General features: G+C 40.6%; 2 protein-coding genes across 2 annotated transcripts; one reads left to right on the top strand and one right to left on the bottom strand.

The window, feature by feature from the left end:
- Positions 1–400: 400 nt before the first annotated feature.
- On the top strand, positions 401–6156 carry rad9b (RAD9 checkpoint clamp component B). Its single transcript, XM_088302085.1, has 11 exons — positions 401–460; positions 753–823; positions 918–1049; positions 1144–1258; positions 1347–1446; positions 2923–3029; positions 3170–3276; positions 4061–4125; positions 4228–4344; positions 5172–5346; positions 5699–6156. Exons 1-11 carry the CDS (start codon positions 427–429, stop codon positions 5816–5818), a joined length of 1143 nt encoding a protein of 380 aa, XP_088158211.1. The 5' UTR covers positions 401–426; the 3' UTR covers positions 5819–6156.
- On the bottom strand, positions 6060–17850 carry pptc7a (protein phosphatase targeting COQ7 a). Its single transcript, XM_088302111.1, has 6 exons — positions 17280–17850; positions 14825–15004; positions 9571–9769; positions 8079–8202; positions 7867–7996; positions 6060–7652 (listed from the first exon to the last, which is right to left on the bottom strand). Exons 1-6 carry the CDS (start codon positions 17479–17481, stop codon positions 7594–7596), a joined length of 894 nt encoding a protein of 297 aa, XP_088158237.1. The 5' UTR covers positions 17482–17850; the 3' UTR covers positions 6060–7593.
- Positions 17851–18401: the final 551 nt, after the last annotated feature.

The following is an 18401-nucleotide window of genomic DNA, read 5'->3' as shown; positions in this document are numbered from 1 at the left end:
ATTCTGAAGAAAAAAAAAGGAATTAATTTCAGTCTGAGTATATAATTGGGTATTATTTTTAGTATATATTTTAGTATATATTTCAATTTCACTTAAATCGTTTACAATTGATTTGAATATGGTTTGAGCTTTAATGTCCTGTAACGAAAAATATTTTCTGATTTCGCCAATAGCTAAATGCTGAAATTCCTCGAACACTTGCGTCGTGAGTAGCCAAGTTCGTACACGTCACAATACATCTATAGTTAAATTATATTTTTATATTGATATTATTTATTAAATTGTTTCATTTTCAAATGTATCATATAAAAAATAGGTGATTAGGAAATACCCTGCTGTATTTTACAGAAATAAAATTCAACACGCGTTTAGACTTGCTTAATGTTAAGATGGCATCTCATTAGCGCAAGAAGTCATTCTGTGAAAATGAACTGCACTCTTGAAGGAAACGGTATAAAAGGTACGTGTTTGTCAAAACTATGTAAATGTTAGACAGCAGTTGCCTAACCTGTATTTTATTCAACTGGAGTTGTAGCTGCTCTGTTCTAATTGTCATCTTTTCTACGAGCTGTCCTCAATTCAGCAAGAAAATGATTTGCTAGCGTTAACACGCTATCACGATAACGATCATACGAGCTAACGTTTTCATTCCAATGTGTGTTGTGATGCTTACTACTTAGTTGAGACACAGAGCAAGTGATGAAAACAAACAAAACACGCACAAATAAAACGCTGCTTACTGTTTGTTACAGCTTTTGGGAAAGCTATTCACGCACTTTCACGAATTGGAGATGGGCTGTGGTTGGATCCCACTGTCAAAGGGGTCAGTCGGCTCGAAAATGACTGTCTTATCTGTTCCTTTTCTCCAAGTATGACGATTAAACTTATTTGTATTGATTTATTTTCATTTTAAACAGCTTGCTCTGAGATCAGTGAATTCATCTCAGTCTGCATACGCCTGCTTCTTCTTCTCGTCAATGTTCTTCCACAACTACAGCGTGGAATCAGGGCAAGCTGGAGAATCCATCAAATGTAAGATGCACATGAAGGTAACAAAACTACACAAGAGGGGCTTCGATTGAAAACAAATCCATATACCTTGACTCATTGAAATGCTTTGTTCTTTTTTAATTTGATTTGAAGTCTTTGCTACCACTTTTCCGATGTTTGACTTCTATTGAGCGGAATGTGGAGCGATGTCAGATATCATTCAGCACTCCCAGTGACACAGTAATGGTACAGTTTGCCTGCAGGCACGGTAGGACATCGTCTTCTAAGTTTTCACCACCCAGTGGCAGTGTTTTCCTCCACAGTACAGGGTAAGCCTATCTCTCCTTTTTTCCTAGGCATCACTAAAACCCACAACCTAGTTTACCAGGAGATTGCAGCTCTGCAGGCTGTGTTTGACTCGCATCTCTGTCCCAATGTGTTAAAGGGTCCTGCCAGGCAAGCACTTCTGTATTCCGCTGTGTGTGTGTTCTGTGCTATCTATCTATCTATCTGTCTGTCTGTCTGTCTCTCTGCCTGTCTGTCTGTCCGTCCGTCCGTCCATCCGGCCGGCCATCCGTATGTACATATATACTTTGTACATTGATAAGGTTTTCCTTGGATTGATAACCTAGGCTAATGCAACACAAAAGTCATAATTGCAGGAAGTATTTTTATGAAGAACAGTTCCATGACATAAATATAAAATAAAGCAACTTTACTGTACTTTCATACGGGAAGGAGCATAAACGAGTTCATTGCATGTTGTTTGTAACCATGAAACGGTGAAGGAGTAGTTCTTAGGATGTCTGCAAATACTTTTATAAGAGGTATTCATGCTTCAAATAAAAAAAAAAAAGTCAGACTTCCTGTCTAATTTCATGCATTTATTTTTGGGCCTTTTTGTGTTATATGATGCGTAGAGATGCCTACTAAATTTCACCTTGCTAAAGCTTTGTACATACTGACAACCGAGCGAAATTATTGTTTTTTTTTTTCTTAATGTTGTCATTTTAATCTTTTTGAACTTTGTAAATCTAATCCATTTTTTTCCCCTGCCTGATCTGCTTGGAAAACAGTGGGGTCAGATAATGATAGACCTAATGATAGACCTGTTCAATATTTACACTTGCAAATATTCTGTAAGGGCCTGCTCAAAAGTTCTGTGCTTTTAATAGTGGGAACAGAAAACCATTAAAAACAACTTTTACAGCAGTGCGGCCAATCTGTTATAGTGAGTGAACCTGCAATTCATGCCATCTAAATAATCATCGTAATAGAGCAGTAATCACACACAGTGATTTTTTTCCCCATTGTGTGGGTGTCTGGAACATTAAAAAAAAAAAAATTAAAATATATGTGAGTGGAAAATGGATGATTTTTTTGTAAATGTTTTGGTGCACCTCGAGAGCCGATTTTGTGGGTGGGTCACACACATACACGTCGTCCATTTTCACTAAGATGACCACGCCTACAAATGTTGATACGTTTTTAAGTTAGGGAAAGTGGTCAAAATGTTTTATATATTATTAGCTTAAAGGGGAAGTCAGGTCAAACATTTTCTTTGCAATGAAGTTTTCTATGCGTCCTCACTCAGTCTAAGGACAGTTTTGTGATTGATATTGCATTTGCGGTATATTAATTAAGCAGCGAAATCCACCTGTTTCAATCCATATCACGGGGCGTCCATTTTGACACTTGCTGTTGACTGCAAATAACATCACAGTGCCAAAGGCCTCAGCTTGCGAACGTCACACAGCGAGGGCGCAATGATCACTTGAAGATTTTCGACTTGACTTCCATTTGAAAACTAAAGTTTTAGAAAATCTTAATCACGTTATTTGTGGCAGTCCGTAGCAGCATTAAACAAAATATCCTAGCTAAGCTTGTTGTGGCACACATTCGTAATACATTTTTTAAGCTGTTTCTCCGCAGGCTTCTTGCCAATATGGTGATGCATTTCCAAAGATCTCAGGAGGAAGTCACCCTCTCCATAACTCCTCTCCGAGTCATTCTGAGTAATTACCATGATGCAAGAAATGGTGAGCTATTGTTACGTTGTGGTCTATTGCTGGCCATCTTGAGTAAACCATATTGTGAAATGATGACTTTCTGATGACCTCATTTGAGTGATTAAATGGACACAAAGGCCTGACTGTGATTGGCTGGGCTTCTGTTACAGATCACATGAAGATGATGTACACTGAGATGTCCTTACACCCCGATGAATTTGACTATTTTCTGTCCAGAGAGGACTCGGCCATAACCTTCTGTCTGAAGGAGCTGAGGGTAATGGGGCTATTTGTGGACACCCGTCACATGAGAGTCAAATGTTTGGGTGCGGGTGCATGTGATTGGCTTGCTGCATTTTGTGTCGCGTTCTGTCAATCTGGACACTGTGTTTCTCTTTGTATGCTGCTCGTTTTGACATTGAAGTTATTGTGGCCTAAGTGAAACCTTTGCACATGCGTTCATCCATTTTCCAAACTGCTCGCCCTATTATGGTTGCTGTAATGCAATACAATAAAGTCCAATACAATTTTATTTATATGTAAGATGCATCCTATCTCAGATCTTTTTGGGTGTGACCGCAGGCACGGGGAGAACATGCAAACTCCACACAGGAAGTGTGAAGCCAGAATTTAACGCTGCACTTCTGTACTGTGAGGCCATCGTGTGGTCCACTGTGCCGCCCACTGTAGATATAATGGAGTATAATATACGTCTATAAAAAAATAAAGCCTGAAATGATGCAGACATTATTTTCTCAAATTGCAGCCTTTTGCAATTTGAACCATGTATTTTGCTGCACTGCACTGCCCATTTGAATTTACAATTAAACTTGGCTTTAAAAACACAAAAGCACTTGATTGGCCCTCTGCCCATGGCATGGTCCAATTAGGCAGACTTGACCTGAATTAACTCCCACAACGTGCGTACCTAATGTAATCTTGAAATGTGTCAAACTGCCAGCCACCTCTTTGTCTGTGTTTCTCTTTTTCACGCCACATCCATCGCATGTAACAATGTGCTCTATAAAGACATGCCATGACATACTGTCCGTCTTTTTAAGGGTTTTCTGTCTTTTGCGGAAATGCAATGCCTGCCAGTTTCAATCCAATTTGGTGCTGCAGGAAAGTAAGTCCACAATGTGCTTTTTTAATTCATTTAAATACACTTCAGCTGAAACAATATAATGTATGTTCTTTATATATGTATATGATTCCTCCGTGTTTATAGGCCTGTGTGCTTTTCGGTGGAAGACACAGTCCTGGAGGCCACTGTGGTGATGGCGACTTCAATTGACAGTGGAGGCCACTCCCAACCAACAACTCCCCAAGACCCAAATTCATCTAGGTATGACACTACATTACTCGAAAATATGCCACCATGGAACTCTCGGTGCAATATTTTTGACTTTCAAGAGAGATTGCACCCTTGTTGGTCCAGGTCTGCTGTAATTGTGTATTAGCAGGTTTAATGGACTCTTCCCACTGGTCTCTACCTGAGCCTCTCTACTGGCACTCAGTCATGCTACTTGGCTCTCATTGGCTCCTTTTAGATTCTTAAGTAGGTGACGTGTTACAGCCAGTCTTACATCTGTGACGGAGACAAGTAGGGCACATTGAGGTGCCGTGGTGTAAGGTTGACTGCATGTAATCCCCCACTATGCTTTCCACCTTAGGCAGGATTTACACTCCAGGCCCAAGGAGACAATTGAGTCTTTCAGCAGTCATATCAATTCAGGCACTAAATATTTAGACTGAAGGGGCGCATGCTCCTAGCAGACGAGAAGAATCTTTTTTTTCTCCAGCACTTAACATAATAAGGGTTTCCCTATTCTAAACTGATACCAGGTACTGGTCTTTTTTTTCTACTATACATTTCAAGTTTCCTGTAATATCACAGAAACTAAGCAACCCGCACTCACTATTGTTCTTCGCCGTTTGTAATTATATGCTCATGTTGGTTCTACTCTCAAGACGTGTTCTGGCCTCAATGCACAGGCCTGTGCATTGTATCAGATGATATAACTCAACCAGAACACAAATATGTTTGTAAATGTGAACATGTACGTGATATTTCTGTGTCAATTAAATCAGTGTCATTGAGTATCCTATTTTGATGATATTCATTGCAAATATATTTCCATCGTTCAAGAACAAAGTTGCTTGAGTTGACAGGTGTACAGGTGCTGCAGCCAGAGGTCAACCCCCCAGTCGTTGTGCTGGCATGGAAGTGGTTGCTTCCAGCCAGGGCAGCCCCACCAGTTCGTCAACTCGAATGCTGGAACTTCACAAGCGCAACTTTCTTACACTTGGCACCTCCAGTGTGACTGCGACACCCACCTCCTCCACGGTATATGTTCCCCAAAACATTTTAACACCCACTAAAGAGCAAATGTGAAACAGTAAACTGAGTGACATCCAGTTTGGGCTCACGTGGTCAATGAGGTCATAGTGTTAATGACTAAACTTGACTTGAGTACCTCTAAAGTACAAAGGTGCCGTAACATTCATTCTGTTCACAACAAAATTAGATTTAATTGTTGTGATGTGAGAGTGATATTAGCAGGTGAATTCCATAACGTGTTGTTTTCCTGTTTGCCATGCTGTGCAGACATTGAAAGGTGTGCTTCATGCTTCTCTAAAGTGCGTTTGACATGTTGAATTTCATTGGTTGCATTAAGTAGCACACTTTGCTTTCAAAGATCTGCTCCCTCCTGTTCCGGGGTTTGTCGTCATCAGAGCAAGATGATGAGAGAGCGACTGTTCTGGCTTGTGACAGTGACTTGGAGGAGGATAAAGAATCTGGAAGCCCCGAGTACTAAGACGTGTTCCCCAAATGTATTTGTTCTAAATGAATTTCTTTGTCTTCCTGTTCACAGTCCTAATATTGATTTAGCAGATTTCAAACCACTTTGTTCACTCTGATTCTTAGGAGGATGTAGTTACTAAATTTGCTTGGGTTATTTATGTAACTCAAATCATTTAACTGTAAAAGGAAATATTTAAGCTTGGTGTGCGTTGTTCTGCATCTGAATCCCATTTCAGTCATGTCTTACAAGAGAATAAATACCATTATCTTTATTTAAATATTGAACAGCAGATCTGCATTGATGTGTACACCCAAAATATACAGGCATGGTCTGGTTTTTCTGGAGGATGAAGATGAAGGTCTTCTGGGAAGGAAGCAGCAATTGCTGCAAAGTCTGGAGTAGCACTATCACCCAACCGGAGAAAATTGCTTGGTCACATTAAGGCTACATAAACTTGCTCTCAGACATGTTGGAATACTTTTCAAAGTGGCATCACTGTTTTATTTTATTCTGCCTCCCTTTTATCTTCCAATTCAATTTCATCTTCATAAAAAACAGTCCCTTCAGTGCAATCTTGTCAACTATAATCTTAAGCGGATGGCTTGATCACTGTTCCTCATTGCTTGTGACTGACTTGAGAAAAGTTCATTTCAGGTGCGAATATATACTGGAGGAAAAACTTCATACTTAAGACAGTGGGGCAAGACGCCGACATTTTAACTCACGACAATTTGCAGTCGGAGGCTTTGTGCTCACTCACTGGCACATAAGGAATTTAAGGAATATTTTTAAGAAATTATGTTTGCCAGTATCAACTTCGGATACAAGGCACGTCGTTATCACAATACACAGAAATAATTGCTTAAAAAGGTGCAGTCAATTCATTATGTAAAAGAAACATCTTATGGTGCCCTGGGAACAAACAGAAAATGTCGATTGTGATGTTCTCAGTCAATTATCTGATTAAACAAAGTAAAAAAAAAATACACTCGTTCCCATACCAGTCTTTAGCTTTGTGCATTTAAAGCCGCCACACTATTTGTGCCTAGTGTAGCGCCTTCAGCGTTCACATCCTTATCATACAATTTTTCCTCATAAACACGAACACCGCAATCACAGCAGCAGTGAGATTAAAGGGAGACCATAACGTGTATATGTCAAATCCTCGCAGTATTAAATATTACATATACAAAAGACAGTTGCTTCTTCATAAAACCAGATCGTTTCAACCTCCCCCAGGAAAGTTTTTTTTTTTGCAAAGTTACAAGAACATCAAACTATAAAACATCTGCCCCCTGCATCCATTTACAAAGTTTGCTAATAAACATTGTTAAAAAACAAAAAAAACTAACATTCATTTACCCAGCCTAAAGGGTGCCACATCATGTGCTAGCTCCTTTCTCAACTGATGAAGCGTACGTATCCTTCCCTTCTGGTAGCCCAGAACAAGGCTTCTATAACATTTACAAGAACCCAACAACTCTCATCTGAGTGGAGACACCCCTCCCGCCTGCCATATCACTCCAAGACGCTTCATCGTGTGACTGCTTCTATCGCTGGCACAAGGATTGCCTCGGCAGCATTGCCGTTTGCAAAGTTGCTGCTTTTTGAAAGTTTTTAGGGCGTGCTGCTGTTTTTACATCCACTTGGTCAGATGAAGTTTGGTCTCAAGAACAGCTGCGGCATGCTGGGAGGAAAAAAAACAAAACGTCTGACGTCATCCTGAGTCCTTCATCCTGTCCAGCAGGAGTCAAAACAGTCCATCCAGTCTCAGCTTCACTTTGAACCTAGTCAGTGTATTCGGCTACTATGGACAACAGCACAGTGATGTCATCTGGCTTCCCCCCTGGATATACACAGCAAAAAGAGTATTCACGTTAGTTGCAGACCCATGAAATGCATGTCTTGTTTTTTCTTTTCTCACATAATGATATTTTTCTGTTTGAATAATAAATGGATCTTAAGGACCAAAACAATTTCCCTATATCCACTTTGGTCTGCTCCACGGCTGTGATCAGAGTTCCATCATCATTGTGGTGTTTCGGTTTGAACACATTTACCTCGAACATTGAGACCATTGTCACAGGCAAACTGTGCAAAAGGTGACATGTAGTTGGGATCGTAGGCCAGGTCGTGGGCCTGCTCTGCAATACTGCGGGCAGTCTGCTGGATGCTCTCATAGTTGGCACTCTGAACACAAAGGACAAGGAAAAGTAGAAGTACGGCCTCTGTACCCTTTCGTGGCACTGTTCGTTGAGGGTTAGGTTCTCACCTTGAGTTTCTTCAGCTCCTGCAGGATCATGTAGTCAGGCATGTTGTCAAACAGGCCATCGGTGGCGGTGAGAATGATGTCACCCAGCTGGACGTCAAAGGAAGAACTGTCAGCCGCGTCTGGGCTGGGAATGTGCGCACACACAAACGGCTAAGTCAGGCAGGGCTATTCTGTGTACATTTATTGGTCATCACACCATCATCAAAGATGTAAGCACATTTCCTCCACAGTTCCTTTCGGACACCTCAGAGCTTCCAATCTAAAAATTTGCGCGTAATGGACTTTAGTAGGAACTTTGCATGTTCACACCACAGGACCGCTTCCAAAAATCGTCTGCCAGTGCCAGCTTAAGACCTCTGTCGCGCCCCCAATGGAGATCCAGGGATGGTGCAACTAAACCACACCCTTAAAGCAAATCAATGCTTTTTGTTTTAACAAATAGACTGTATAACTCCTGTCATTATATTTTACTGCTACAGGGGGATTGGGTGTATGCAGGGTGAATACGACAACATCTTTAATGATACTTAAAAAATAAATAATTAAATAAATAAATAAATATAAGTTACTCCTTTGTAAGATGTAAAAAATAAAATAACTTGTAGCACTTTGTCTCCAACCACTGAGCATGATTTAAGATTGGATTGGATGTGGATTTGGCCTAACAGCCTGCAGCCGCACAGACCTTGACCCAGTGAGATGGAAAGCTTGGCGAGCGGCCCAGCCTGTCCTGGCGTGTACAGTACATTGCGGCCGCTGGCAAACCAAGTGAATGAGACACACCAGCACGTGGTCCGTGACAGTCCGTTTCTGCACACTCGCTACAATATTGACAAAACACTGCGTGAGGAACAAACTTGTTTTGCTAAGCACTGGTTGCAAAGCATCCATGGTGGAATGAGTATTTTTTTTATTCATTCTGAACCACTGTGCAGTTGTTTTAGTTTTTAGAGTAGGTTTGTTCATTTTTCATTTGTCTTCATCATTTACAAAATGCTTTGTTTTTATGTAGTTTTAGTATTAGTTGAAGTTTTTTGTTTAAAATATTTGGAGTATTTGTCAAGTGCATGCTAAAGAAAAGGCCATTGTGTAATAGAGTAAACTACAATTCCAAAACAACCTTCCTTCTTCGGTACGGCTGTAAAATAATACAGGAAAAAAAAACATTTAAAATGAAACCCAAAAGCACGTGTTTGATATGAACAGACAAAGGTGAAAACGAAGGTTCACTTTTGCTAAAATTAGTTTGTTTTTTACAGTATGTAAAATACAGCTTCAGTCAATTGTTTTTTTTAAAGCATCTCGTTTTATTTTCATTTATTATTTATTTAATTATTATTTACAGTAAAATGCTAGCCTGCATGGCTACATTTACCATGAGTTAGCCTAATTACAGTGAGGGACTGTTAATTAGTCAGTCCCACGGGGATCAGGTTAACTATGTGTAGTGACGTCACGGTAAATTGTCACGAGTGCTCCTCTTTGTGCGCACCTGTCACTGAGGACGGCCCCCTCGGCCTCGGGAGGAGCAATGGACAGTTGGAAGGGCGTGTTGAAGTAATGCTGCTGTTCATCAGAACGGTGAACTACCTCACCACCGCGAACCACCAGGAAGCCCGAGTCTCCCAAGTTGGCCGTGTGCAGCCGGTGACTCTGGCGGTCCAACACCACAATGCAGGCCGTGCTACTGCCTGTAGACACACACACACACGCACGCACACCCACGCCAAGAAAACAGTTACAAAGCAAATATTCCAAGAACCACCTAAATTAGTATCTCTCATAACCTTATGAGGGACCAGCATTATGTTTGATCCTTGTATGTTACGCAACCCAAAAAAACTTTGCTTCATTTTCTGATTAAATAGCTTATAAAGTAAAACCTCAAGTCATGAGCTTAATTAGTTTTGTGAGCCCATTTTTGAGCCCTTACGCGTTCATAAATTGTAGTAGTGCTTCTTGTTGAGATGAATGAAATGCAATGAATCTGTTCCATTCTCAAAACTAAATTATACTTACCTTTTTATTAACCATGCTGTGGTTAAAAATAAATATAATGCAATACAGGAATAAGTAAAAAACACATTAGAATACAGAAATAAAACATTTTGATAACTAATCATTGGTTGATTTGGGCTTACGCATCCAAGAAATCTAGTATTTTTCTGATCAAAAAAAAAAAATGAAAGATGAATTTGCTACACATAAATTTTGATCATTTTTAGAATTTTTTTGATGACCTCGCCCACGCTACCACCTCATTTGTCAGTCGAATTAAGGCCAAGTCAACAACATACAACATGGTACGAGTACTGGTCCCTACTTCGCATTTTGTGATTCATAGAGACTGGTTACACAACGTGAGAAGCAGCAAATCGAAGAAAAGCACAACTCTTTCTGCCCATCCAACGCACCTTTTAGCAGTTTCTGACCATTCAGTGTCTTTTTACTTATTCAGCAAAAGTTGAAGTTGTCGACCTACTTGGCATCTACTTGAGCATTGATTCATAACAATGTGGTTGTTTCTGGCATCTGATCTTGTGATTGAGTTAATGTATTTGTAACAACACCCGTGGATAGGGGGTATGACGAGGTTACACAAAAACATTTGTTGTCTTATTCAAAGAGCCGCTGCACCTCAATAAATAACATACAAACTGCCGATGGTATTTTCTGATGAAAATAAATCGTCTTTCAGACTTTTACTAGGCTATCATGTCAACCATTTGTGATTGGATGATCAATGATATTGTAATTTTCCATGCATATGAGAATTGATTTGCGGCACACGTAAAAAAAAAAAAAATCAGCCCAAGTTTATAAGAAACAGTTAAGGGTTTATGCCAGTTTTTGCCATGAATTGGCCCAAAATGACTTGTCCAAATACTCATGCAAGTACAGTAAATCAGGTTTTTCTTTTAATAATCATCATTTTGAATACATTATGGTTGCATAGGTAGTACTTTACAATACAAATTATATGAAGTGAAGAGTGGAATACCCTAAGGGACACTTTTCCATCAACAATATGCGAGAATAACAATGGCACTACTATTGTGAGCTTTTGCCTCCAAATGCCAAAGTGGAGCCGGCCAAAGTGTGTTAATTGGCGACTGGTGCATTGACGACACGCGAGGAAGTTCAAAGCTGCAAGAACCAATGTCAATCGCATGACACGTTGGCCACTGACACTTAATATGTCCATCACAGTAATGTGTTTCAATTGATATTCTCGTTTAAGCATAAGAGCACTCCTCTGGTTGGCTATGAGGGCATTAGGTAATAGGCAGGGTTCGCGGTTAACCGCTTCCCGATTGCCCGGGGGCAAGTGAAATTTGGCCACGGGCAAGGTAAAATTATTGGCAACTAGCCCGACCGGGCAAGCATTTTTTAAAGCAGCCAAATATCTTTAATTTTGACGAAAACGGTGGTGTGATCTGTTTGTGTGCACTGTATGGTGATGGTTTAACCCAGACACCCCCTTATGTTTTGGTATGGTCCATTGGCCTTATCGGGGGCAATGGGCGGGCGCTACGGGGATCAGTTAGTTCAGTGAATGTCGAGTTAAAGTGGACGTCAATAAATCCCGCAGTATTGGAACTCGCTGTCGTAGCATCCTCATTTGAAGTTTGAAAAACACAACAAAAACCTACGATATTTCGGCCGAAAATTGACAGCCGGAAGTTTTCTTACCTTCTGCGCATGTTTACAAGTGGCGACGAGTTCGTTCAAATCCGAACATTTCGGATTCCTCTGACATGACTAAAATAGCTCGAATATTTTTAAGTAGACAATTCAGTTGTGAGTAAGGAAGGGAGTAATATTTGATTATTGGCTGTTAATTCATTAGCTCCATGATGTGACCTGACATAGTGTCAGTGACTGTGTTCTGTTTATGCTATGAAACTTATGGAGGCAGCACCACAGGCACTGGTCTTAAAGGAATACACAAATTTGCCACACTCATAATTTACTCATGTGATTCCTCAATTAATACGCTCTCCTGGACTTAAAATTGATCATCTGGATTGCTGTAATATCATTTTCCCAATTTAACATGCAGATTTGTTAATTATTAAAACTACAATTAACATTTTCAATAACTGCACAGGATGATACATGCTGTTGTGAGTAGGGTTTCATGGTTGATGATGAAAACAAGATTAATTTATGCTTATCAGATTATATGTTTATTTACATTTGTGGCGCACATTTTACAACCATAAACATTTTATTCTTAGAGAAAAAAAAATTGTCACTTGCCCAAGTCGGGCAAGTAATTTGGCCACTCGGGCAAGGCAAATTTTAGTGGCACTTGCCCTATGGGCAAGCAGTTTTTAAAGTTAACCGCGAACCCTGAATAGGTAAACGGCAAGTGGACAGAACGAACAATCAACGTCTCCAGTTCACGTGATGTCAAACGCATCAGAATTATCTGCCAACTATTTTTGCTTGTTTTCAACCTGTTGCCGCAATCTGACTCATGCTGTTTTTTGTTTTTTTAAATATCACCAACTAGGTGGATGACTGGTTAGCACAATGGCCTCACATTGCAGAGCTCGCGTGTTCGATATGATATATACCAAGTCATTCGCATTCTTCATTCTTACAAGGCAAAAATCAACTTTTTGCAGCTTTCAGGCATGTTAAAATGTTTCACACCAAAAACACCCCAAAATTGTGTTTTCCTCCATTCACCCATCTCAGAGCATTCCTGCTCTCTAAACACCAGCCCCTCCCAAACCAAGAAAACGACTGGGTCCTCACTTTTCTACATCACAAAGTAAGGAGGCACACCCGTACCACAGCTACAGACTAAGCACACGGCCAATTTCTCGAGCAGCTAGCGGGACGCCTGACAATCATATCCAGCCGGGTAAGATGCGCTATGAGCGGCCACCTCAGCCGAGGTACCGGCCTCCCTGGCAACTGACCATTCAGCAGCTGTTTGTCTGATTGTAATTTCTAAGAAGACTGCCCGGTGAACCATGGCCAGTACAAAAGAGGATTGGCACTTGAATTTGGATCGAGGACGTAAAGCTCCACAATATGTCCTTCTTCCTTTACTGTTTTGTGGGCGGTGCATATAGGGTGGTGTAATGAAAGGCCATGGCAGCCACACAGGGTTTTTTTGAGCCAGGCTTCTTCCTTCCAGCTTGGAAAGAATCAAAATAACTCGCATCATAAGAAATTAGATCGCCATGATGCCAGGATAATGCCTTTAGTTTATTATGGAAAGCTTAAAATAGCATGAGACAGACCCTTTAAACATTTAAATAGAAACTTATTGTAAGTCTTTGTCAAGTAAAGGGCTTCTCTGGTAATGAACTTTACAAACACTAATCAACAGTGTGAGAATGTATCCTGGAAGGCCAATGAAAGATGAGTCTGTGGTGGAGATGGCAAAAGCAAGCCACACCCTTCTGATGACTCATTTCCAAACACATCAAAATGTGTTCTCTGGGCCCAACCTTCAAAAAGCCCCGCTTATGACTCACCGCATTCCCTGTCCAACCACAATACAAAGCACGCTGCTGCTCAAAAGAACATTGAATTAGCTGAGAAGGAACATCACAACACTGCACATGTGATAATGGGCTGGAAAAGTACTGCCACTCAGCATCTCATATTACATGTTTCAGCACACATTGTTGTCAGGAAGCAGAGCGGGAAGCAACTGTGGAAGTTAACTCGAACAAGGACACGGGGCAAGTAATTTTACACTCAGGTGTTAAAAAAGATCAATAAAAAAAATTCCAGATTTTGTCATAGTTTTAACATACAGTATATGACAAAAAACTTTTTTGCAACTCAAAACTCTCCCTTTAGCTCAAATCAGAATTGTGCCTCCAAGATGGGGCTAAAAAGTAGACAACATGGATAATGGCATGTTTTGAACACCTGCTATGATCTGTTGAGATTAAATCAACATTGCAGCTCTTGTTTTTAGTGAAGTGCATTCAGGTTTTTCGCAGTTGTTTAAATGTCATTCAGTGTACAGTTTATCATTTCTACACAATAGACACAGTAGTAAATTAATTAATTATAGAAAGACTTGTAGGCCCTGAATACAAAACAATGAAATGAAAAAAACAAATGACTGTGCCTGGGTCCTTACAATAGCTTCTTCTGACATGTGACAGGTTATTCTTATGATGTGGCACAACATCTGAACACTGTTCGTAACCTGCATATCGTCGCTGTCGGGGGGAATCCTTGTTACGATCGAAATGAAACTTTTTAGGCGGGGAAAAAAAAGGCCAGCTTGTTCGAGTAGTATTAGGGCAGGGCAATATGACCGGAACGTGTATTGTTATTTCTGTAATTCATATTGGTCATGATGTTTTTGTGTAGATTGTAATGCCGTGCAACGTACATTGTTGTTTACATCAATGCTCGTGGCTCAAGAAGTGCCATAAATGCTTATTTGGGGAAGACTTTAACACATGATTGATACACTTACATTAACTTTCATTTGTTGTTAACTTTGTTGTCACAAAGCTAAACCACACTGACTCAGCTGCTGCTTCTTCATGTCGGCGCACTCGACAGAGCAGTCAGCCACACGGTTGCGCTCAAAACACGCTTTTGTGCTCACTATCTCCCATTGCGTGCTTGTAATGGTGGCACAAATCTAATGCCACACTGTAACCCGTGCCTTAAAACTGAACCCGTGATTATTACTGGAAAAAGCGCGCCCGATGCTTGCTGAGATGTTCCTCAGCAGTTTATGTAATGCCACTCACCCAGAAGCGGCACTTTGTTCTGCAGCAGTTCATAATAGCTGGTGGTGAGGACTCCAACAGGGTTACTGGGAACAAAGCGTCCCTCCTTCACTAGGCGCTCGCATGTCTTCATCAGAGTGCTGGAAAATTGTGACGGGTCCACGCCGTAGTCTCGCCAGCCTCCTACTCCATCTGCCACACCTAAATTAACACACGCACACACGCACAGGTCAAATCACCTTACAATTTCCTCTTTCACTTGTATGACAAAAAGTACCTAAACAATTACACTAACAGTTAAACCATCTTTTTATGTTTGAGCCTTAAACAGATCAATTTAGTTTTTTTATTTATAATTTAATACAAAATATAAATGAAAAAAACAAACAAAAAAAACAGCATCCTGCAGAAGTCTGTGTTGAACTTTAGAAACTCCAAGCTTCTATGTTAAGGCTAAAATATTTTTTAAGAAGGAAGATGCAGCCTTGTTCGTCCCAAAACGAACTTCTCTGACCATACATGGAGGGCCCTGGAGTCTGCTCAGTCTTTGCCAGAAGCAGACCGTGGCCTGCTTTACAACAAACCTCCAAAAATAACATGCTGAGAGGATCTCCTGATTCACAACTTGCCTTGTTGAGTGAACAACTGATTGTTTAAGCAAACAGACAGATTTGCAGGCTGGAGATACTTTGAGATTAAACTCTGGGTTCACAATGGTGGTTTGGTTATCCATTTACATCTGTCAGTTTGCAGACACGCTCAGTATCAAGACGGAATAATCCTGTGACCAAGAATACTAATCTCTATAAAAAAAATAAAAAATCTGCGGGTTGAAGTTCAACTCTCCAATTGTTCAACGGCATCTACGTTCATGTGCAACTCGGCCCAATGAAAGATGATAGTTCCACAATAACATTTGTCATTGATTTACGCAAAGACTTAATAACTTCAACATTAGTTGTAATATGTGGATGACATTCAACAAAAAAGTCACTCATCTCTGCACAACTGTGGTTTGTAGCATATAAACCTGTAACTTTGTTCCAAAGGTTGTGATTTCATGTGAGGAGTTCCGAATTAAGTTCCGAACAAATCTTACCTATGAGAGTTGCAAAGTTTATCCATACGGTTGTTGAAGGTTAATATAGCTGTTGGTGTGGCCATTGTACTCTCGCCCCTCCCCTGGCTGCTCAACCTCTCTATCCTGTTTACTCTCTCCATCAACCCTCTATTACTCAACTTTGTCTCTTCAGAATTTGGGTTCTTCTGTTAGTTTTTCCTTAGATGGACTTGTTCCTAGCCTCAGTCGCCAAATCATTGGGTTCAGTTAGTTGCTTTACATACATACAATACAGTACTCATCTAATATATTGGGAGAGTAGTTCCTGACCTGCTCAATGTAAAAAGCACCATGTGATGACTACCATTGAGGACTGGTGCTATACCAGTAAATAAAATTTAAAAAAATGCTGTAAGCAGCGAAGTGAATCAGATCCAGATGTAATTAAAGCAGTGATTGCCAACTAGTGTACTGCGTTAAATACCCAATTTCACTGAATTGGGTTGAAAATTATTATTCATTTAGTAAGGCAAGGCAAAATGATTTGAATAGCAAATCTCATACACAACACAATTCAATGTGCTTCACACAGCCAAATATAAATTAGTAAAAGACTACTGAAATTTATGTGCATCTACAAATAAAACAGACAAACAAATGAAAAAAAGGAAAGAAAGCTTTATGAAATTCCTAAAAAGCTGTGACATTGATTTTTAAAATGCTTTGAAGATCTTCATTAAAAGAATGTGAAATTGTCACTGTTCTGCTGTTCTTCTGCTATCTATTGTATATGTGTTTGTGTTTTAGTTTGTGTTCTAATTTCCTACTAATTTATATTACACCATATGGAAAGCGCTTTGTTCGAGCTTCAGTTGTTGTGAAACGTGCTATGTAAATAAAGTTGTATTGTATTGTATTGTTATCTGGCTTTAAAAGCGTTCATATTTTGGGCTGACTTTGAGTGGTGCAGCATAACACCTAAATGGCACTTCACCGTGAATGCTTTGAAACCTGGGCTCTACCAATTGTACAAATAATCCATCTTGATCTATATGCCAGCGATTTCTAGTGACAGGCAGAACAATTAAATGCTCTTCCACTACAACCACATGTCATTATTTTTGGGATATGTACTTTTTTGTAACATTTCGGTTTGGTGGAACGCCATGAATCGTTTCTTCAAATACGTTCCTCCGCTCAGCAGAGGCTGGGGGAAACACAAATTTAGATGAAAATTTCAACTTCAAAGTGACAAGCTTCAGACTATTGAATGGGCCAATTCGGTCCGGGACGAATGGTACACGGCTTGTTTTCCACGGGGATTTTGAGACACAACATTCGTTGTGCCGCATTACTTGAATGCACGTAGCCAAGCAGCTACAGAAAGAAAGAAAGCCAATGCAGCCGGTAACTCACCCAAAACATCGGCAGATTTGTGTCGGGCGATGAAGCACGCGTCGTCCCCATAGCACATTCCTTTCTTCAGGATGCCTTTACGGAAATCCTTGCCGAAGCCGCAACTCGCCGTCACCAGACTGTAGTCGCGGCTGTCCGTCTGCGAGAGTCCGCCGATGACAGCTCTGGCAACCAGTCTCCCGTACGACAGCACGGACAACATCCCCCACCAAGCAGCTGCCACCTTCGGAGGTGGCCAAGCTAGCGGTCGCGCTAGCTTAGCTTCGACGCTCGCTCACTAATGTTGACTTGTTCGACGGAAGCTGCCGGAGATGAGAGCAGCGCACGAATACAACAAAGTCTTCCACGGATAGGTGGAGCTTGGTGTCACGGCGCTCTCTTCCCGTCACGCCGCGATAAGGAGAAGGGAATCACAGGAAGGCGCTGTCCGTTCCGCCCCACAAGTGCTGCCCGTCGAAGCCCTCCGCGGCCATGCTGTTACTAGTGCCTCCTCGCTGGCTTTGAAGACGTTACACAGTGTGAGCAGCTGCTTTGTGGCCTCGCGCACACAGCTCAGCTCGCGCGGTCTTGTGACTTCTTTGACGTCATCATCCTTACGCAACCTTCCATGCCATATTAGGAGTCATTACTAGCGCATTACTTTTTTAGCTTATCGCATCCTAACCCGGGGCTCTCCGTACGGGTGTCCTAAATTCAGGCCACATTTTTTAAAATGTGAAATAATCGGTTAGTGAATATTTGCAAATGATATTTTTATTTACTTTTGTATAAACATGTGAATGTTTCCATATCACACTGTTATTGTTTGACGTTAAAAGAAAAACGTGTATTGAAAATTGGCTGTCACTAGTATAGCGCTTTTTTTTAGGATTTTTTAATTTGATTTGTATGTTACAATTTACATCAAACTCAATTTGGCGCCGATCCAGACATTATAGAGTGACAGGCAGGTTTCACACTGAAATCGCACGGCACAAACAGACAAACCACCATTAACACTCATATTCACGCCTAATGAAAATATAGTCTTCAATTAACCTAAATTGTGAGTTTTGCCAACCACTCGCTGTGCCACCCAATACCACACTTCTCTCAAATTAATTTTTAAATGTAACATAAAAT

The sequence above is a fragment of the Idiotropiscis lumnitzeri genome, chromosome 1 (assembly GCF_059441095.1).
Source record: "Idiotropiscis lumnitzeri isolate Australia: NSW breed Sydney's pygmy pipehorse chromosome 1, RoL_Ilum_1.0, whole genome shotgun sequence".
NCBI classification, from domain to species: Eukaryota; Metazoa; Chordata; class Actinopteri; order Syngnathiformes; family Syngnathidae; genus Idiotropiscis; species Idiotropiscis lumnitzeri.
This window is presented reverse-complemented; position numbering and strand designations above follow the sequence as displayed.

Coding starts and splice junctions, on each gene's coding strand:
- rad9b (XM_088302085.1), top strand. CDS start 427: ATGAACTGCACTCTTGAAGGAAACGGTATAAAAG. Junction 4,126..4,227: donor CAATTTGGTGCTGCAGGAAA/GTAAGTCCACAA, acceptor CCGTGTTTATAG/GCCTGTGTGCTTTTCGGTGG. Junction 5,347..5,698: donor CGACACCCACCTCCTCCACG/GTATATGTTCCC, acceptor TTGCTTTCAAAG/ATCTGCTCCCTCCTGTTCCG.
- pptc7a (XM_088302111.1), bottom strand. CDS start 17,481: ATGTTGTCCGTGCTGTCGTACGGGAGACTGGTTGCCAGAGCTGTCATC. Junction 8,203..9,570: donor GGGGCCGTCCTCAGTGACAG/GTGCGCACAAAG, acceptor GCACATTCCCAG/CCCAGACGCGGCTGACAGTT. Junction 7,997..8,078: donor AGGAGCTGAAGAAACTCAAG/GTGAGAACCTAA, acceptor CTTTGTGTTCAG/AGTGCCAACTATGAGAGCAT.